Raw genomic sequence first — 22,682 nt, 5'->3', positions numbered from 1 at the left:
TGCTTCTGAAGTGAATTAGGCTGTGAAATTTTGGGGCAAGAATCTAAGGGTCAAATGATCTGAAAGTTTTTTGCATTCTATGAAGTGAAAATAAAATTGGATAGAACTGTTAGAAGGAATAGTCTGGTCAAGTGCTTTGAGAACATAAAGGCAATAAGCATTTTATCTGTTAGAATCATGATTGTTTACATTATCTTTTCCCAGAAGATCATTCTAAAATCTTTGCCCGCAGTTGAATTTACTGATCTTTATGTTTTCTACTGATTTTAAAAAGAAATTACACAAGTAATATGTTTATTATTAAAAACTGTAGACAGTATAGGAGTGTGTCACTAAAAGAGAAACTTCCCTGTCCCCCTGATTCTTTCACTAGGAATTACTTAGAATTTGGAGTGTGTCCTTCCACACCTTTTAGATGCGTGTCCAAGATTACCATTTTTTAATGCAGCAGGTGTGATGCAAAAAGGAATATACCTTGCCCATTGGTGTGCCTTCACTTTAATTTATTTTAGACATTTCTTTGCCTACATCTTCTTGAGGGATATACTTGGCCAGATGAAGAGTGCTTTGAAGTGGCTAAGTAAATGCATTGGAACACAGTACTTTCCCTATAGATTTCTTTTAGTGATTAGTGGGGTTATGGAAACCCCAAACTTTGAATTTCTAGCTAAGAGTGGATCAACAGAGTTTGGATTTACAACGAAATTGAAATTGCAAAGATAATTTATTGCATATCAAACAATAGGCATTAAATAGTAAGGGATTTATGTAAATGACTGCAATAGTATTGCCTTTATAGAGGGTCAGCTAGATTGGGGTAGACAGAGAAGTGGTTTTGGAGTTTTAGTACATCTGTTTGGGGGAGAGGGAGGAGGTGCATGGGAAAAGACAAGGATCACTTTGTCTCATCATTTTGCCTAGACTTGATCAGGTGTCCAAAAAGGGGAAGGAAATTCATCGTCTTTTTATGTAGGTTAACTCTATTATGAGGTAAAGGGAGTTTCACGGACGTTTTGGGGAACCCAGTGTCTTGAGTTCTAAAACTTAGAACCCCACCTGTTCACGTGTGGGAACTGGCCGTATTCAGAAGTCCTTTGACTTAAGAAATGATGTAAGAACTGAAGCTGATTCACATGTGTACATGTCAGTTGTGTAATTGTTGGATTGAAGTATTTTAAACTCCTTAAAAAAATCTGGAGAAGCAGATTTTGATTACAGAGTTTTATCTTAGTGTTATTTAGTAGTCCATCTAAAAATGACATGCAGAATTTGAGAGAGAACATTAACAAATAGAATTGTATATGAATAAATTTAGGCCTTTATCATAGCTCTTATATAGTATTTTAAATGTATGTTACAGAGTCACAGCAAGTTCATTACTCTTCTTTTTTTCTTGATGTTCAATTATATTGGTTAAAAAAAGTATATTCTGTACATGATTCTAGTAATTTATCTTCAAATATTTTATAGAGTAGGCCAGTTTGATGGCCTTCAGGACTTAATCACTCGTCATGGTGATCCAGTGTCCACAGTCAGCTGGTAGCAGAAAGCGTTATCTGTGTGTATAGCCGTGCAGTAGAGAGAAGTTATTCAGAATATTTTCATTCATGTGTGAAATGGTCTAGATGAGAAGTTTGGAAGGAGATGGGAACAGCAGGAGGTTTGCTGTTCCCTTGGCTTCACAGGAAAGGTTTCTTCAAGTTGGGCCAAATATTTCTCATAGCTGTTGAAGGTGCATTCCTTTTTCTGTGCCTTCTATTTTTAAAACACCGTCTAGTTTTTGAACACTTACGGAAACGCTGCAGAGGCCAGAAAACCGGGCCCACTGGAGAATGGAGGCGAGGAGAGGGAAGACGACCATTTACCTTTGATTTTAAAACTTCTTTAGGAAAAGCTTTATTAGTGGTAAAATTGAGAATTTATGGGAAGAAGAAAATATTTTATGTAAAGAATTAAAAAAAGGAAAAATAATATGAATAAGATTATACGAATAAAATAAAATACTAAGTATTGACTAAAGGTTGTAATTGCATGTTTAAACCTTATTCCTTATAATGATGTACACCTGAAATTTATACACTATTATAAACCAGTGTTACTGCAATAAAAAAAAAAAACCAACCTTATTCTTAACTATTTAACATTTAGATAGTACAAATAATGAAGTTGCTATAATGTTAGTTGTGATGCAGGTAATTTATCCTGCAGTTGTATGTATTCCCACAACATACTTGTAACTTCTAATTATATATGTTATTTGGTTTTTCTTAAATTTGTATTTAACTACTATACCAAGATAGAGATAAGAAGGGCTTCTGCATTGAGGAAGGTAATGGAGGAAAAGATATGAAAACATCTAAGGAATCTTACTGAACAATTTATAAATCCTTGAAATTATTGGGCCAGCCTGGTGGTATAGTGATTAAGTTCATGCGCTCTGCCTCAGTGGCCTGGGGTTCACGGGTTCAGATCCCAGGTACGGACCTTCATGCTGCTCATCAAGCCATGCTGTGGTGACGTCCCACATACAAAATAGAGGAAGATTGGCACAGATGTTAGCTCAGGGACAATCTTCCTCAAGCAAAAAGAGGAAGATTGACAACAGATGTTAGCTCAGGGCCACTCTTCTTCACCAAAAAAAAAAAAAAAAAAGATATAGACTTAGTTTGGACAGTCTTTGGTGCAAAATTATTCTAAGCTATTGTAGCTTGTACTCATATATGGAATGAACATTTTAAATTGTCTTGAAAATCTTAATTTAGACACTTGAATCTCTTTACATTCTCAGAGGCTAAACTTACCTGAAGAACTGTCTTTTCTCAAACGTGCGTACTTTACTTTGCTCATTAGCACGTTTACTTTTGCTGACATATTTTGTATGTTTGGAACTATTATATTTAGCCTCTGGCCTTTCAGTTTTCTTTAATCTTATTTTTTATTTTACTTTAGGGAAGAAAATAGGTAAATTCAAAAGTGAAGTTACTAATGGAACTAAAACAACTTTCACTTAAAAATTAGGCTGTCTCCTCACTCTTCTAGGTGTAGGTTCGTGTAATACTCAATATAGTACTTAGCTGGATTGAGTTGGAATTGTTAAGACCCTCAAGTACCAACTAGCCAGGCTGATGTCTTTATGTAAGCTAATACTTCATGTTCTCCTTAAATATTTATACAGTTGGCTCTCATTAATCATTTTGTAGGAGATAATTGGTCTAAATAAGGAATAGTACTAAAGGGGTAAATGGTCCTATTCAGTATTGTCTTAATACAGTCAAGCCATTCACTTCTTGGCTCTTAGTACAGACTGATAAATAGATCAGAATAAAGCTGTGAAGTGGGGCTCCTGCTCTCCCGTTTGGATAATGTAATGGTGACTGCACATGCCGTTCCCCATGCCATTCTTGAGCAGAATGCTAGTATAAAAATCTCTACTTCTGTATAGAGAATTTCATATCACTTCTTTTGGATATAATAATAGAAGGGGGGGGAGGAGTATGTGGTTTGGGAAGGTAAGTAGAAAGCAGAGTAGGAATAGGTTTTCCATAGATGAGGAAGTTGAGGCAGAACGACCCAGAACCCTGAATGGGTGTTGGGGGGTGTGTGTGTGTGGTTGTCTGGGTGACAAGGAGGTAGATGAATGGACTGCAGAGCCACCTCTGAGTACGCCCCGTATGTTGCTGGGCCCTGGCATGAGGTTGTTAAAGGTGGACCTAAGCCTATAAAACCTTGAGAGTTAAGGAAGATTATTGAGGGTCATCTTTTTAATTTTTTAAATTATTTATTTATTTATTTATTAAACCTGACGGGCTTTGGCATTAGACCTGGTGGTTTTTTTTTTTTTTTATAATTTTATTTATTTATTTTTTTCCCCCAAAGCCCCAGTAGATAGTTGTATGTCATAGTTGCACATCCTTCTAGTTGCTGTATGTGGGACGCGGCCTCAGCATGGCCCGAGAAGCGATGCATCGGTGCGCACCCGGGATCCGAACCCGGGCCGCCAGTAGCGGAGCGCGCGCAGAGCTCGTGCGCTTAACCGCTAAGCCATGGGGCCGGCCCCGAGGGTCATCTTTTTTAGATGTATGGAGGCTGTGTAAGTTGAATTGGTTAAACAGAGTTGGTCCTGAGTTATATTCCATGTGTATTCTCTACCTCTGGGACTGGAGTGGGATCCAGAAAATAGGATTCAGCAGTTCTAGGTCATAAAATCTTAAGAGCATTTAAATTTTAGCGTGGAGGGCTGGACATGAGAGAAAATATTTTTAGTATATGTATTTTCTGAAACGAAAATAAATTTGTAATCATCTAACTGAAGCTCATGGAGAGAAATCCCCAAAACTGACTAGCTAACTAGGGATGCTAAATGGAATAGAACCAATTCCAAATACAGGATGTGTTAAGTATCATTATTCTTTTTGCTACTATTATTTTATAAAGGACTTTATAGATGGATATATGGTTTCAGCCCCCTCTATCCCTTAGGCCCCTTAAACCTCTACATTTAAATCTTAAAAAATGTGGTAAATTGAGTCAGTAATGATCATAGCAGCTGAGATTTGAGTCCTTACTATGAGGCAAGCATTACATCCTTTACACGTATTGACTGTTCAGTCCTCTTCATAATCTTATGATACAGATATTATTCTCACGTTTTACAGATGAGGAAACTGAGGCTTAGAAAGGTAATTTACCTAAAGTGGCATTTAGTAAATAGTAGTGCTGAGTGTCGAATCCAGTCTCTTTGGCTCCACAGCCTGAGCCCTCAGAAAAATACAGTTGAATTGACTTCAGTACCTTCAGAATCAGTGGGAGTAAGAAATCCTCAAGATAAAAGAAAAATATTGGTATACGTAGTTTTGTATAAACAACATTTAAGGTACTGTTAAAACATACACGTTCTTTTGTAGTTTATGAGGACTGCTTTCACCCTTCCTTGCTTGTTCCTGAGGGGAGTTGTGTGAGGTGTTTATTATCTCCCCAGTTGTACGGTGAATCTGAAGCTCGGGCATGTTGAGGGTCTTGTCTCCTGTTACCCGATGAGTAAATGGGGGGCCAGCATCAAGCCCAGAGCTTATTGCCATAGTTCTAAAAGGAGCAAGTCTTTTGAACATTTTTTATATGCACTCAAACCAGTTTTGCAAGTAATAGTACCTTCAGTAGATCACATAAGGTTTATAAATGAAACAAATTATACCTGTCTGCTTCAAAAGTCTGCATGAAACAGAACTTTGTATCCAAATCGGCTATACTAATAACTAACATTTATAATGCCTTTGAATTTTTCCAAAGTCCTTTATATTGACCACATTCCGTTTTATCCTCACTTTAAATTTTATGTGTTAGATAAATGATGACAGATATGGGAAAATACGGTACAGAAAGGCTATTTCATAAAGATGTTCAAAGTTAACTAGTGTTGGAGGCCAGGCCACAGTTACCTTACGCCATGAAATGATTGACTGTAGGGTGGCCAGCTCGTCCTGGTTTGCCTGGGGCTCTCCTGGTTTTGGCTCTGAAAGTCCTGTGTCCCTGGTCACGGTCCCAGGCAAACCAGAGTGGTTGGTCATCCTAATTAATTGTCACACTTTGTGGTGGACGGGTTGGGAGTAGGGTTGCTATAGAAAATACAAGGCACTTAGTTCAATCTGAATTTCAGATAAACATCAAATAATTTTTTTACTCTATGTCCCAAATACTGCACGGGGCACGCATACACTAAAATTTGTTCATTGTTTATCCGAAATTCAAGTTTAACTGGGCATCTTGTATTTTCATTTGTTAGATCTGGCAGCCGTAAATAAGAGCGAAGGGACGTTCTGGTGTGTAAAAAGTCCACTTAGCTGCTATTTTGGGTGGACTTAGGCTTCACACATGTATCGACTTAAGGAAGCAGCATCTGGCAGTTTGCTTTTCTGGGGTACTTGACTCTTGTTCTTTCAGCTGTGTGGACAGAGGTAGGTGGAAGGGGTCAGGATGAATCTGTGAAACCAGATTTTGCCCAATGCATTAAAACTGGCGTGTGTGTGTGTGTGTGTGGGTGTGGGTGTGGGTGTGGGTGTGTGTGTTGGCTTGAAGTAGTTAGTTCTCCTTTACTTGGCAGAAAACTCAACTCAGATCTGAGCCCATCCCATCTTTGTTGGGCGGGTCTGTCAAACCCCAGCGCATTCTCACAGACCACCCATGTTGTTTTAGACTATATGGTAAAAAGTATTTTTATTATTGTTAAGATGGTACATTCACATGATTCAGAATGAAAAGGAAGGAAAACCTTTCCCCACCCACTCCTTGCAGCTATTCGTTTGCCCACCATGGAGACAGTGTGATCTGATTGGAAGATGTTAGAATTTGTGAAATGGAACTTAGAAATCTTCCCATTGAGTGTGTTTTGCTTGTTTTTTTTTTTTAAAGCAGAGGAACTCGTTCCCTACCCTCCCCCACCCCCAAAAAGTGGGGGAAGTACCTTATATACAGGACAGCAGTGGGTTCTTCAGGTCATTTAAATCTTCATTGTTTGATGAGTGTCAGTCCTAATCACTTTGGGAGCCTTGGGCATCAGCAGAATATAGTCTTAAAATAGATGTATTTGAATTCCACCAACATTAATGGTGAGCAAATTAAGATTTAGTGACTTGGACAAGGTCTCATGGTAATTAGTGGCAGAGCTGGGATGTGTGTATGTGTGGCTGCATGTGTGTACGTGTGTATGCTTGTACATGAATGTGTTTAAAATCCCTGTTCTGTATCAAGCTGAAAATGGTATAAATTCCCTTGCCCAATTTGTCTGTTTCCTGTTTGATTTTATGCCAAGCCCCAGCATTTTTTTAGAGTGTCTGGCTTGGACTTTATCTAGAAAAAGAAGACGGAATAAAGGTAAATTAAAAAAAAAAAGTGTCTGGATCAGGGTTAGGGACGTCAGGGGACTGTATTTGTGGTTCAAGGAGAATACTCAAGAGTCCTGTTATTTCAGCTAGTATAATAAAAGGACTGAAAAAATTTAAAAATCACAGTGGATAGCTGAAGATTATGTAAAGTTAGTTGGCTCTATCCATCTGCTTTTCAATTTTTAATTAAAATAGATTCATGGCAAAGCCTTGCTAAATATTCCTCCCCTCCCTCTCTCCTTCCCTCCCTCCTTCCCAATATATGTCTTTAGGGCCAAAATTTTCTTTTCTTTTTTTTTTTATAATTTTATTTATTTATTTTTCCCCCAAAGCTCCAGCAGATAGTTGTATGTCATAGCTGCACATCCTTCTAGTTGCTATGTGGGACGCGGCCTCAGCATGGCCGGAGAAGCGGTGCGTCGGTGCGCGCCCGGGATCTGAACCCGCGCCGCCAGCAGCAGAGCGCGCGCACCTAACCGCTAAGCCACGGGGCCGGCCCCAGAATTTTATTTTCTGAGGTTAGAATAAATACAGGCTTAATAGTTTTCTTAAAAAGAAAAAGACCAAACTATTGTTTTCTCATCAGATTTCATAGTTTGAATTGAAAGTTCATCTAATCCAGATGGTAATATGACTCAATCTTCTAGTAATGTCTTTAATTGACTTTCTGGTCCAGAATTTCTTGACCTTTCTATTTGTTGTATTAAGGAAGTACTTACATGGATTAATGATCTCGATTTTCAGCCATACAGTATAATTTCATTCATAGAGCAGTAGTAACTCTGGAGTTATTGGAGTCAAAGTTGAAATCTTCGGTTGTTAAAGATTGTGTTAATATTGAGGTTTTAGAAAGGGAAAATCCTTTGTCTTTCCTTCAGTAAAGGAAGAGGGAGAGTCACTGTATTATGCAGTATTGAGACAACATAATAGATTAGCATGTATGTTGGTATTTGTAAGAATTAAATAAAACTTTCCTGCAGTCGGGTCTGTTTTTTTTGGCTACGGTGCATACAGTCAGTGAATGTTTTAAAACCATTCGCATGAACCAGACGTATTTTTCATATTATTTTTGTTACATGAGAAGCAGAGAAGCAAACATCTTCATCAGATCCAGGGTCCCACCTCTAGAGAAACTCGTCCCTGTTAGCAGATCATAGTTGCTGCTTGCATTTTCCATTACAACTCGTTAGAGCCTCGTTCTAGGAGGGAAATCTTTCTTTTTGCCCTTCTTGACCCAAGTTCCTTTTTTCAAAATAAATAGTTTGGATAATTTATTGGGGACTCTCAGTTTCTGGAGAATGTATGTGACTGTCACTTATTTTTTGTGGAAAGGAGAATCTCTCAAGTAGTGAAGGACTCTTTTTTTGTTTGTTCGTGTGTTTGTTTTTTACTAACAATATAGTATTAACCCTAAGAGTTTAGAGAGTGAGGGGAATTAAAAAGTTTAGGTGGGCTTTGGAGTCAAACATGTAGGTTAAAATTCCGTTGTTAGCTGTAAGTGTCTTTTGGCACAATCTGTTTGAAATTGGGTTTTTGTGACAATTAAATGTGCTGGTATGAAACTCCCTACACAATCCTTGCTTGGTTGGTACTGAGAGTTATTTCCCATTTATTGCAAGCTTGGTGAAAACTTTCAGTGTTATTGCGTGCTAGCAAAATACAGATTCCTTGATATCCATTCCTTGATGTTATCTCTAATGAAGTATAAATAAGCGCAGTCCACTTATACATCATTAGAGATAAAATGCTAAGCTGTTATTTTTCAGATATGAACAGTTATATAGTATTTATTTATTTTTTTTGTGAGGAAGATCAGCTGTGAGCTAACATCCATGCTAATCCTCTTCTCTTTGCTGAGGAAGACAGGCTCTGAGCTAACATCTATTGCCAATCCTCCTCCTTTTTTTTTTTTTTTTACCCCAAAGCCCCAGTAGATAGTTGTATGTCATAGTTGCACATCCTTCTAGTTGCTGTATGTGGGACGCGGCCTCAGCATGGCCGGAGAAGCGGTGTGTCGGTGGGCGCCCGGGATCTGAACCCGGGCCGCCAGTAGCGGAGTGCGCGCACTTAACCGCTAAGCCACGGGGCTGGCCCTGAACAGTTATATAGTATTGATGCATGTTTGGGTGTTGTAGGCTGCAAGGAAAACACAGAAGAGGAAATAAGATTGGGTGGTGGGCAAGATTAACCAGGACATAAATTGTGGCATATCAAGATGTCCCTTCTGGAGCACTGTATCGTCACCTCCTCTTTCCTGAGGCACTCTCTCTGCTCTCAGGGAATTGGTAGGAGCATTTCCAGGTCTTGGGATTCCTCCGCTGGTCTGCAAGTTGAGCTTTTAGCTGCCTTTTCTTGATGGGAGTGGGAGTAGGGGCATGAAAGACCTGCTGTGTTAGTGGAGTGAATGTAGTGGCGTCATTGACCTCTTCCCTTCTGTGGACTTTGCACGGTTTAGATTCTGAGCGTAACTCCCATTTCCATTGTTCAGTCCTCCAACCTTGGAGGTTAATGGATTGAGATGCTATGTTGCATCTCTCCTGAGCCCAAGAGGTTCTTGAAGCTTCTATGTTTAGATAGTTGCAACCAGATCTAAGCAGGTAGAACGGTTTAGTGTATGAACATGATCCCTGTGGCAAGCTACTGCTCCCCCCAAACCCCAATAAATTCAAGCATTTACATTTTTTTTGGTTGCTAAAACACATGTTGTCTCTGGAAGCTTTTCATATGAGGATTTGTAGCTTTTTTTTTTTTTTTTTGGCATGTGAAGAAAAGTGGAAAGTTAATATAGATTGTATGATTATGATATTAATAATCCTCCTTAGTAACAATTTAAAACAAAATTTTTGTCTTAACATCAGAATTTCATACACCCCTGAAGTGTATCATTTGAGGGTGATTTTGTAGGTGGGCATTGATCTCCATTATGTTATGCACAGTTCTTTTCATAACCCAACTTCCGTCTACAGCCTTCTGACCATGACACAAAATCCTGTCTGCCCTGCCTCCTCCTCCACTCTCCCCAAATTCTTCCTCTTAAATAATAGAGGCCACACAGGGAAAGATTTTCCTTAAACCTGATCATTATAGTTTAAAACAACTGTTAATTAAGATGATAGAAAATGTAAATAACTTCTTTGGACGTAACCCAATTGACTATTTACATGGAACATTTAAAAAACGTGTTTTAGTTGTTTGAACCTAGCTGGTTACACAGTTTCACATGTTAAGATTTAGTATTTGCTTATCTATCATTGTATGAATAATGATGGGTCATTTTCTTTTATTGTTATTAAACTTGACTCATCTTGTTATTTTAATTAGCAGTTCTGAGAGGTGGAAGTTATATTCTTCATGGTGGAAAATTAATGTGCTTTGAACCATTATAACTGCATTTAAATATTTAGAGATAATTGCTTAAAAATCTTGACTTCGCAAACCTTTTTCTATAGTCAGACATAAAGCCATGCATACCTGGATATACTTTTTTTTTTTTTTTTGTGAGGAAGATCGGCCCTGAGCTAACATCTGCCAATCCTCCTCTTTTTGCTGAGGAAGGCTGGCCCTGGGCTAACATCCATGCCCATCTTCCTCCACTTTATATGGGATGCCGCCACAGCATGGCTTGACAAGCGGTGTGTCGGTGTGCACCCGGGATCCGAACTGGCGAACCCCGGGCCGCCGCAGTGGAGGGCACGCACTTAACCACTTGTGCCACCGGCCCGGCCCCTGGATATACATTTTTTTTAAATGGAATTAGCAAGGTACATGGAATCCTTCCAGGTCAGTTGCATGTACATGTAACTTGTTTGTAATGGCTGCATAATTGTCCATACTATGGATGTATAAGTTCTTTAGCCATTCTTTGATTGATTTAGATCATTTTCTGTTTTTATTTGTTAAAATTTTCCACAGACAATTAACTGATCTGTAGGATTTATTTAGCAGTTCATGAATTGGGCAGCATCCAGTCTAGCAGATAGAAAGGCGCTCCAAAGAGTTGTACAAGGCAAGAGATTTTTATGGATCAAAGTGAGCAGGAACAAGGAAGTTATAACGGGCATTTGCTGATTGGGTTAAAGCAGGGTTACTCTCCTCATTTGGAGCAAAGGGAAGTCTTGGAGCCTGGCAGGTAGCTAGTGCTCAGCAGGCAAGTGCTGATTGGTTGACCTGGGCCCGCCTTTTCTGCACGAGCCTGACATAGAACCTTAGTTAAATTTGGGTTTGCTGACGTGGGGCTTGGCGTGAGCGACACCATCTTGGGCCTAGTCTGGTTACTTTAACAGTTTTGTGCTTCTGAAACAATACTGCCATGTCGTCCAAGCTTTGCCTTCAGATGTACTGCTTACTCTTCCTTCTTGTTATAGTCATCTATCCCCCCATTCCTTAAATATTTGAATGTCAGGCTTTTTGTGACTCCGCTGCTATGCTGTCATGATTCGTAGTGGTTTCAGTAGCAGCTGCACCATTTTACATTCCTACCAACAATGCATAAGGGCTCGAGTTTCCCCGCCTCCTCGTCCTTGCCAGTACTTGTTTTATGTTTTTTTGATCATAGTCATCCTGATGGGTGTGAAGTCGCATCCAGTTGGGGTTTCGATTTGCATTTCGGTCCTTATCTTTGTTGGCGTGTAGGTAACATGTATAAATCTGTCAGTGTCCTCCTCCTGTGACTCTGCCCTCCTGGTTTTCCTCTGTCAACCCTGACCCCTTCTCTCATGTTCCCTTTGCTGGCCCCTCATCCCCGAGTCCTCTCAGTGTGGACATGCCCCAGGACCTACTCTTCGTACCTCTTCTCAACTCCCTAGGCCATCTCAGCCAGTCCCATAGCTGTGAATCCCAGCAGTATGCTGAGAACTCCCCAAGTTACCTTTCACCAAACTGAACTATTCTTTCCCCAGACCTGCTCCTCCTCCACTCTTCCCTTTCTTAGTAAATGACACCTCGGTTTTTTTCAATGTCTCAAAGCAAAAACCTTAGAGTCTCTTGACTCCTCTTTCTCTCTCACTCTATGTGAGGCTGTAGCTTCAGGGTAGAGTCAGAATCGGGTCATTTCTCACTGCTTCCTTCATCCTCATTCTGGTCTAAGCTGCTGTCATCTCACATCCGATCCCTCCAAAGGCTCCCAGCTGGTCTCCCTGCTCCTGTAGCAGTCGAGTCTTATGGTGGGTCAGAGGATTTCACTCACGTCAGGACAGTTCTCACAGTGGCCTACCAGGCCTTTCAGGATCTATTCCAATTCTCGGCGTATCCTCTCTGACCGCATCTCCTTTCGTTGTCCCCCTTCCTCCCTGGGCTCAGCTAGAATGCTCTTCTCCCACATGTCCATGCGGCGCCCCCCACTGTCTGCTCATAGCATCTGACATGCCTTTTCTTAACCATTTCATAAAGCACAACCCTCTCCCCCAGTATTCATTCCCTTTAACCTGGTTTATTTGTCTCGGTCGCTCCTGTATCCTCTTGATATTCAGTTATTTGTTTATGATCTGTTTACTGTTCATGTTTTGTTTGTGACTGTGACTCCATCGTCTGGAAGAGTGCTTGGTGTGAAGTCTGTGTTCAGTAAGTATTTGGGAAGGAAATGACTGATTGCAGCCTTGTTCATATGTGCTTAATATGCGCTTGCTTTTCTGTAGAATAGAGTTTGGGATTGCTGAGGGTGTGTGTGTGTGTGTGTGTGTGTGTGTGTACAGCCGGATTACTCCAGTGGACTCTGGTTAGTGCGGTCTTTTACATCTTTGTGAAACTACTGGAGAAAATTGGTGGGGCTTCCTTTTAAGCTTGACTACAAGTAAAGGGGAACATGTTGTCCGTATGTGTTAACCATCTGCGTTTCCTCTTTTTTGGCTTCTCTGTACGTCTATGTACAGAGTATGTGTTCCTTTGTGTTGCTTGATTTTTTTTTGTTTTTTAATTTGTAGGGACTCTTTGTATATCTTGTCATGTGTTTTTCTTATTCTGAATCTTGTTTTCCTTCTGATTTTTTAATTCTATTTCGCCATACAGAAATGTTAAATCTTTAAAATTTATGTAGAAGAATAAATCTGTAAGAATTGATAAGAAAATTTTGAAAAATATAGATAATGAGAGTCTTGCCAGATATTTAAAGCAATAGTTCTCAATCATTAGTGTACATAAAAATCATGTGGTTGCTGTTTAAAACTGAGTCTTCCACCGAGTTTTCAATTTATAGGTATTGGGGAGGTAAGGATCTGGGGAGACAGGTCTAAGGAATGTTCATTGTAAATATTCTTTTTTTTTATGGTAAGGAAGCTTAGCCCTGAGCTAACATCTGTTGCCAATCCTCCTCTTTTTGCTGAGGAAGATTGGCCCTGGGCTAACATCTGTGCCCATCTTCCTCTACTTTATATGTGGGACGCCTGCCACAGAGATTTCCTATGTGAGGAGGAAACACTTCTCCTTGATGAGTGGTGCATAGGTCCGCACCCAGGATCCGAACCTGTGAACCCTGGGCCGTCGAAGCAGAGCGCACGAACTTAACCGCTACACCACTGGGCCGGCCTCCATTGTAAATATTCTTTAAGGTAATTCTGATATGATTGGTTCATGGGTCATAGTTGAGAAACACTGCTGTAAAGCTACTGTAGTCAGAGTGTGACATTAACAAAGCAGTAGACAAATAGATCTAAGAAACACAATAGTGTCCAGAAATGGATCCAAGTGTGAGTGAGTACTTATTATTGAAGATGACATTTTGGTTAATTGAGAAAAGTTAGTGGTTTGTTTAATAAATGGGGTTCAGGCAGTTCATCTGAAAGAGAAAGTTAGCTTTCTCCCTTACACAATGTAGGAAAAATAAACTCCATATTGATTAAAGACCTAAATGTAAAAATTATGCAAATACTGGCAAAATCATAGGAGACCATTAATTTAACCCTGGGATGGATGAGGCCTTCTTAAACTAGATTGGAAAGCTCGAGGCTGTGTAGCAAGACATGAGCAGATGTAATTGTCCAGGTTTACTTTCTGAAAGAGGATACTCATTCTAAGATGTGGCGACATAATAAAGTTCTCTCGATTTTTTCATAACTGCTTCATCAAATAGGATGCAATTGGCCAGAGGTTTGTTACTTCACCCTGTTTATCTGAAGCATTTTAGAGAAATTAAATGTCTTGCTTGCACTTAATTGTGTGTGGCTGGTACATCTAGGCTGCGTTTGACACTACTGCGCTCTACTCCTTGGCTGTCCCCTCCCTTGCCTTTCCCGACACCGCCCTCTCCAAGTTCTACTTTATTGGGCTTTTCAGTGGGATTTTCCTCCTCTCAGTCTTAGCGTTGGTTTCCCTTAAACGTCTTCTGTCTTTGCACTTGGTCTTGGAGATTTCCTACATGCTCTCTTTGGGCAGTCTCATCCTCCATCTTATTATGGCTCCAAAATGTATGCTTCTAGCTCTGAACTCTCTTAAGTCTCATGATTTATGTATTTGGATGACTCTCAGGCATCTTAAACCCATTGTTTTCAAGACTTGTATTCATCTCCTTTCCACCAACCGTCCAACCACTGACCACCCATTCTGTCTCAGTGAAGAAACCAGAACCATATTCCTCCTTTCACTGCTCTGCCCTAGTTCGTGACTTTGTTCTGTTCAGGGTGCAGATGCAGAAACCATACTCGCTGTATTAAGCAGGAAGATTTCATGCAGTTGTTGAAGGTGCTGGAGGAACAGCTGCTCCCGCTGCCACCGCCCCCCCCCCCCCAGGGCAGTCGGGAGCTGGGAATTTGAGCTGCTGGCTGCGTGTCACACCACCCTAGCCTGATCTAGGAGGGAAGGATTATTTCAGCCGTCTTTTATCTAATTTCCTTGCCTCCAGTTTCTGCTGCCTTCAGGTTATCCTCTGTTTACAGTCATTTTCTCAGATTGTGTGTTTGTGTACGTTGGAATGTAGACTGAATTCCTTCCCCAGCGTCAAGGGCCGCCGCAGTTTGACCTTTACAGTTTGGGGCCTTTAGCACCCTGCCCTCGTCCCCTCTCGTCCCGCCCTGCTCTGCTGGGTGGCTGATTGTTTCCTCAGCACCTGCTGCTTTTGGTGCCTGTGCAAATTATGTGGTGTCATCTGTTCAAAATCTCCGTTCCTCTCCCTTCCCTCCCCCTGGCTTTAAGATCATACCAAGTTGTTATTTGGTCCAAGATGACTTGCCAGAAAATGCCAGAACTAGCCTCTCCCTTTTACTGTACTCTTCCTGAAGAGCTCTTTACACTCAGTGATTAGTACTTATTAAAAAGTTTTATAGTTTCAGCTCTTCCATTCAGGCGCACGTTCCATTTTAAGTTAATTTTTTGTATGCTGTAAGAAAGGAGTCTGTCTTCGTTGTTTTACATGCAGCTATCCAGTTGTTCCAGCACCATTTGTTGAAGACTGTTCTTTCCCTGTTAAATTCTCTTGCCACCTTGTTGACAATCAGTTGTCCATAATACAGGGGTTTATTTCTGGACCCTCAGTTCTGTTCCATTGATCTGTGTGTCTTTCCTTTTGCTGGTACCGCCCTGTCTTGATATTGCCATTGTTTTGTAGTAAGTTTTGAAATCGAGATGCATGAGCCCCCTCCAAGTTCGTTCTTTTTCAAGATTGTTTTGACTGTTCTGGCTACTTTGAATTTCCGTGTGAATTGTAGGCTCAGCTTACAAATTTCTGTATAAAATCCAGCAGAGATTTTGGTAAGGATTGTGTTGAATCTGCACATCAATTTGGAATGTTGCCATTTTAACAATATTAAGCCTTATAATCCACAAACGGGGTGTTTTTCTATTTGTTTATGTCTTTAATAGCTTTCAACAATGTTTTGTGGTTTTCATTGTACAAATTTTGCACTTCTTGTTATGTCTAATCCCAGGTATTATTTCTGATAGTGTTGTAAATATAATTATTTTGTTAACTTCATTTTCTGATTATTCATTGCTGGTGTGTAGAAATACAATTGATTTTTGTATATTCATCTTATATCCTGCAACCTTTGCTGAACGCTTTGTTAGTTCTATTAGCTTTTTAGTGGATTCCTTAGGATTTTCTATATATTCAGTCATCTTGATAATCTGTGGTCAAATATAGTTTTTTTAATCACAATATTATTTTTTAATTTAAAATACAAACATGCAAAATTAAATTGCAGAGAGAGTATTCAGTGAGATAACATCATTCTCCTGGGTTAAGGTACGTCTGTTATTTGCAGCTCTGCTCTCCTGGAAGTAGTAGGACCATTTGTTTTCATTGTGCTATTTTCCTATGTAGAAACCCTCAATGGCTCCCCATGCTCTTTATGGCAAAAATCTGGATTCTCTGGACTCGTTCTCTAGAGTACTACACAGTACATTGTCAAAGAAAATAGCTTGGAACGGTGAACAGAGCCCGGGGATCATTTGGGAGTCTTGGCTTCTCACCAGCTGTGCGTGGGCAAATTTGGAGGTGTTCTTTATCTTGTGAAATTGCAGAATTGGACTTTTAATTTTTAAAGCATGATTTCCTTTAGTTCTTGGAGCATATTTATAATAGCTGCTTTGAGGTCTTTTCTGTGAAGTCTGACATTTGGGCCCTCAAGGACGATTTCTTTTGCTTGCTTTTTCCTCCTATGTATGGGTCATACTTTCCTGTTTATTTGCATGCCTCATAATTTTTTTGTTGTGAACTGGACATCAGACATTTTGTAGCACTTCTGAATACTGATTCCCTCTTCCCCTTTTCCATGGCTGCTTCTTGTGTTGTTTGCTTGTTTATTTGTTTAGTGACTTGGCTCCTTGAGGTGGGGGAAATCCCCTCTCTTCCCTTCCTGTGTTCTTATGGCTGGACTAATAAAACTGACGCTAGACCCGATTAACAGGAGAAAAACCCAGTTTAAGACACACGTATTGGAGATCATGGAGAAATGATGCTAGAGAGTGAACAGAGCAGGCAGTATATGTATCTTTTATACAAAGAAACAATAAATTTGTGAGGAATGACAGGACAAAGAAACTTAGATTTGAGGTACGTAATTAGTGATGAATTTAAGCTGAGTTTAGGCTTGAGGTAGTAAATTAGCAAGTTTGTTTATGCAGGCTGTTTGGGCCCTGATCCCCTATTCTGGTGATAAGGATGCAGCGAGCGCCTCTCGCAGGGAGATTGATTTCCTGCTCTCAGGGGGAACAGAGACAGGAGGGTCAGAATGCCCTTTGTGCTTCTCAAGTAACTTGAATTCAAAATAATCAACATGCTATTGTGGAATATTTTGGGGTGGCCTGCCCCGGGCCCCAAAACCAACTTCAGTGAAGTTCATTTTTTCTGAGTGTGCATCCTCTGATGCTGCTCCTTAGAGGGCACAGCCTCTTGGGAACACACAGAGTTACCTTGCAGTGCCCTCTTAGGGGATGATGTGGTTTTAGTGGGGCTCTCTTGAACGATCTCTTTCCCTGATCTCCTGGTGAAACTTCTGCCTCTATTGGTGTCACACCCAGCAGTTATTCTCCACTGATAGCTGGCTGATTGCTTGCTGTTCAACTAAGCCCTGGGCCATAAATTGCCTCACAGTGTGATCCAGTTAAATTAGATGGCCCGTGTCGGGGTTGTCTGTGAGGCCAGTCTTTGAGCTGTCCTAACTTAGGAGGGCTCTTCTTAGGGGTCTCTGTCCCCGAGTCTCTCTGTAAACTTCTAGTTGGTCTGCTCTTGGGCATGTTGCTGTCAGGGAGCTACCAGCCTCATCTTAATTGCTCACCACCCAAGTCTCCGTTGTTTTCGACAGTGCCTTTAGGCTTGAGCTTCCCGGTCTCAGTTCCAGCCAGTCGCTTCTCGCAGGGATTGCTTTGCTTAGGGGTTCTCTGTTTTTACAGCCTGCTCCGCGGGCCTTTGCAGAGTCTCTGTGCTGTTGCTCCAGAGCCAGGGGCAGGGACAGCAGCTTGTCCCCTGCTTCGTGTGTGGGGTGCTGGGCTGTGGCTGTAGCCACTGGTGCTCTCACTTTGGAGCTTCTCTTCTCCTGCGTCATCTTGATCAACAAGCTGGGGCGAGGATAATGGGTGCCCATTATTCTCAGCCTGCTGCGCCTAGGGGAGAGCTTCTGTCCTGTGAGCAGGAACTGGGTGTCTCTTGGCCACACTTGCCTGGAATAGAATTTCTACACCATAGAGCTGGGATTAGGAGATGAGAAAGGCTAGAAATCGTAGTCCTGGATTTGGAGCTGGGTGGAGTAATTAGTTAGCAGTTTGTTTCAGTTTTGTGTCTTCGAAAATGATATTATATCCCACCTACCACACGAAGGCTGTTCCCTCTGCCTGGAGTGCCCTTCTTCCCCAGATGGGCACGTGGGCCCACCCTCTCTCTTCCTTTTAAGTCTCTGCTCAGATACCACTTGCCAGAGAGGCTCTTGCGGACCACCCCTATACTGGAGCGCCTCTCCAGCCTCGCCCAGTCACCTCCTGTTTCCCTTACCTGGGTTCATTCGTAGGATTTATCACCACCTGACATGCATACATGTGTATTTGCATACATGTGTATTTGTCTGCATCTCCCGATGAATGTATAGGTTCCATGAGAGAAGGGACTTAGACCGTTCTGTTCACTGCTCTATTCCCTGTACTTAGAAGAGTATCTGACAATAGTAGATTCTCATTAATCGGATGAATGCAAAGCATAAAATGACCCAAGTTTGCTGCCTTCTTCCTCTGCATTTTAAGCTGCCTAAATTGAAGAATATCTAGAGCCGCTATGGGAAGTGAATTTCATGTTGTTTGCCAACTCTAATTGCTTTCTGCCTAGGTTGAGAGAACAGGGCTCATGGGGAAAGAATGCAGGGATTATTTAGCAGCGGCTGCGAGGGCCACAAGAGAGGAGGAGGTGGCATAGGTGCACAGTGCTTGCCATCCCCAGTGTGATGAGACGCTGAAGGACAGGAAATGGGTACATTTTTAGTCTCTATTCTTTTGTAGGTCTTCTGGCTTGCTCCCTCCTTGCCACTGGAAAGTGTTTTTGGACACTTGAGGTTAGGTTGGAAAAGCTACCAGTTTACAGAATGATGTGGAAACTCTTCTGTGGTTATTCCATTGTTAATAGATGTGTACAAATGGGTCTCTTACAAATATCAGAAAGGGACAGCACATTGCTGGGGCCAGTATACTAGCTGCTGCTTGATGGAAAAACGTCATCATTTTCCTATCTAATATGAAGAATGTTTCTTTAAAGTTATTTAAAAATGATTTTGAACTAATGTTTCTTTTTCTTCCTTCTAGATTCCTACGGAAATCTGTTATTTCTCCTTTTTGAGCACTTATGAATAACCACGTGTCTTCAAAACCATCTACCATGAAGCTAAAACAGACCATCAACCCCATTCTTTTATTTTTCATACATTTTATAATATCCCTTTATACTATTTTAACATACATTCCATATTATTTTTTATCTGAGTCAAGACAAAAACCAAACCAAATTAAAGCAAAACCTGTAAATTCAAAACCTGAGTCTGCATACAGAGCTATTAACAGTCTGGATGGTTTGGCTTCAGTATTATACCCTGGATGTGATACACTAGATAAAGTTTTTATGTACGCGAAAAACAAATTTAAGAACAAAAGACTCTTGGGAACTCGCGAAATTTTAAATGAGGAAGATGAAGTACAACCAAATGGAAAAATTTTTAAAAAGGTAAGGTATCTTTCATTGCCTTTGAGTTCCCTCTGAATAAAATGTACTCTTAGAATTGGTGACAAGGGACAAGCCCGGCCTGCTTTTGTTAGAATTTGCTGATGTTGCAGGAGAAACAGGGCAGAAGGGGGCCTGGACTGCTCTCATCTCTTTCTGTACTCTCCAGCACTGGTTTGTTTTCAGTTTTCCCGAAGACATTGAGAATGCCCACTGGTGAGGGGCACTGCTGAGGCTGAATGTCCACCAGGGCCTGGAATAGAATGTCTAGGGCAGTTTTGGGCGTGAAACCATGTTCCCGGGTAGTTCCAGAACCACCTGTGTGTGCTTGCGATTGCCCTGGGTCAGGGGTGTGACCTGCTGTTTCTGATTTTAATGTAGGTTCCGTTGGGCTTAATGTCTTGGTACTTCAGTGGTGGCGGTTGCATGGTTTTTAAGAATTTCTTTTCAGAAATACAGAAGAATCTGCCGTTTGATTTGAAACAGAGAATAAGATGCCCTTAGAGGCAGTGTAACGTGGTGGTGAAGAGCCTGGACTCCAGATCCAGACTATGGCTTTGAATCTTGGCTTTGCCACTTGCCAGCTGTGTGACTTGGGAAAAGGTATTTAGCAAATTTGCCTCAGTGTCATTATTTATAATATGGAGATAGTGATCATTGCTGACATTTATTGGCATTTCCTCTGAGCCAGGCTGTTTTAAGAGCTTTACATCTATCAACGTATTTCAGACACACTCGCCCTATGAGTTAGTGTTATCAAGCTTAGTTTACAGATGACAGCACGGAGGCACAGATAGGTTAGGTAACTCACCCAAGGGCATCACAGCTGGCAAGTGGTAAAGCCGGGACTAGAAACCAGGCCGTCTCGCTCCATACTCCTTAAACTAGTCCCAGCTCTCAGGGTTGTCGAGAGGATTAATTGGATGTGTGTGTGTGTATGGATGTATATACACACATACATACATAGTGTGCGTACAACAGTTTGTGGCATCTAGTGTAAATGCTCTAGCTTTTATTATCATCTTGGGAATTCAGTGGGCAAAATGGTATGAGTGAATATGAAGACTCATCACGGGTTTGTTGAGCACTGTGAAGGATGGTAAGAAATGACATGAAAATGCTGTTTATGGACTCGGCTACATGCCTTTCTTATAAGCAGTTGCGGAAGCTCCAGCAGATAAGAATTGAAGATCAAGTTCTTTTAGAGGCAGTAAGATGATAATTTGGTCCCATTATAGGTTTAGTGCCTGTGTGGGCAAAGTTGTTTTTCTCTCATCCTTGTTTTCCGCCTACATGCTGACTCCAGCTGCCGTTTTCTCAGTCGTGAAGGAGCTCTCCCAACTGGAGGCGAGTCCACGTAACCACGCTGTGGCCTGGGATGCTCAGAGCTCCTCCAGTTACTGCAGGGCCAGGGGGCTGTGGTTGAACTTCCTCAGTGGCCCGTTAATTTCTCCACTTACGGTACTGATTCCTTAGTCATTTTCTTCTACACATAAAGGAGATGGCAAGCAGGTTAATGTCAGTAACTCCTAGGAATTAAAAACGTGATTTTAACGTGAGACAACACAGCCTGTCAACGTTCCCCGCCTTGAAGTAGAGTGACCTTTTATCCTGTGTCTGCAGAGAACTGGTCTGTGCTCGTTCTGGCGTTAATAGTGCCCCCTGACTCTCTCAGAGGTGGTCTGGATAAATTATATGGTCACTCTATTTTTAAGGCATATTCCCTGTTTCTTTCGCTGACTTAGCTTTGCCTCACTTAAATGAATTTTTTCTCCTAATTTAACTTAAGATCCAGCTGAAGTTAATGGCACATTTCTAGAAATTGAAGTCTTGTAGTTAAGCATGTTTGATTATTCTTCTCTAGCCTATAGATTATAGTTTGCAAAACATTTTAGCATAACGATGCCTGATTTTTGTCATATTTAGTTGCAACTTTTTATAGTGTACCATCCTTGATTCTGTCTTTGAGAGATCTGGTAGTTTGAAAGGTACCAAAAACACTGCATTTTTTAGTAAAAGTTTTCTACTCCTTTGCCTTCTCTTCTGTACTGCTCATATTTATCTCTCAAAAACATTCTTTTTTTGTCTTTTGATCTAATACTGTTTGAATTCAAAGATTGGGTTCTCTTATTTTTAATGTAAGCATATATAACAGAAGTCCTATTTTAGGAGGAAGCTTAATTTTTCTCCTGTGTCTCACACACATTATAGGCATTTTTATGGGGCTAGCACTATTTTTTAGTTGTCATTCAGTACTCACAGCAGCAAACCAGTTGCCAAGTATGTAAAAAGGTGAATGATATGGTGAATATGAAATGCCTTCTTAATTCAGTATCAGTTATAATTAAGACGAAATAAAATTCTAGAGCTATCATAGTTGTTCCTTAAATGTGGCCAGATACACAAAGGACACAAGGAAAGTGCTTTTTCCCCTTTGTCTGTGGTGTATGGCTGTGTGTGTATGTGAGTGGCTTTTTCCTCCCTGTGCTGACCATGTGCCTTTGTATTCATTGTTTATTCAACAAAGAAATATTTGAGCTCAAATGGAAAAGTTAGAAGATGAGAGAAACTATTATTAGTGCGTTTTTCTGTCTGTCCTACATGCCTATCGGAGGGTCTGCCTGCCGTGACGTTTGCCAACAAATTGGCATTTGTCATTCGTCAACCTTTTTTCAGAAGGCTTTATATAAACTGTGATATAGAAAACACGTTACATTTTTCTGGTTTGAAATTGGGCTCACTGGGAAAGTAAAACTAATTTTTAGGTTGTGTGTGTAAGGAATGAAGCAGATATTTCCCGTTAGCCTTACTGAAGGAGCAAGTGTGGTATGCTGGCTAGCTCAGACTTCAGTTTCTGTCGGTCTGCGTTGCAGCCGCAGCAGTGGCCTGCAGACTGGACAGTGGGCATCTCAGCTGCGCGTTCAGCAGGCTGGGCTTTCCCCCCGGTGGGTTTCTTGTTGGACGACTGTATTGCAACAGTAGAAGGATCTGCTCTGATAGGAGAGCGGAGGGGGCCTTACACACCTGGCGCTTCGATGTGCGAGTGGAGATGCTCCGGCGCTGTGTCCTGTGCTCAGAGGGCGTGCCAGCAGTGCAGCGCAGACACGCTTGTGAGGAAGTGTGTCTTCATTTAATAGTTTCCATATTTGAGGATCATCTTTCACTGGGAAAGAAAGCTAATG

At 41.0% G+C, this 22,682-nt stretch overlaps 1 protein-coding gene across 2 annotated transcripts in view; it reads left to right on the top strand.

The window, feature by feature from the left end:
• Positions 1-22,682, top strand: part of ACSL3 (acyl-CoA synthetase long chain family member 3) — a 66,158-nt gene that overhangs the window by 16,105 nt on the left and 27,371 nt on the right. Inside the window, exons 1-2 of one of the 2 annotated variants that reach the window (XM_087424766.1) lie at positions 13,305-13,420; positions 19,089-19,503. In XM_087424766.1, the coding sequence (XP_087280892.1) occupies positions 19,129-19,503 (375 nt within the window). In that variant the 5' untranslated portion in view covers positions 13,305-13,420; positions 19,089-19,128. Of the gene's footprint in view, positions 1-13,304; positions 13,421-19,088; positions 19,504-22,682 lie in introns of those variants that run through there. The other variant, XM_087424764.1, reaches the window with a different exon arrangement.

This window comes from Ceratotherium simum, chromosome 37, assembly GCF_057802395.1.
Source record: "Ceratotherium simum simum isolate JZ-2026a chromosome 37, ASM5780239v1, whole genome shotgun sequence".
In the NCBI taxonomy this organism is placed as follows: Eukaryota; Metazoa; Chordata; class Mammalia; order Perissodactyla; family Rhinocerotidae; genus Ceratotherium; species Ceratotherium simum.
The sequence above is the reverse complement of the archived record's forward strand: the minus strand, read 5'-3'. Positions and strand labels throughout refer to the sequence as shown.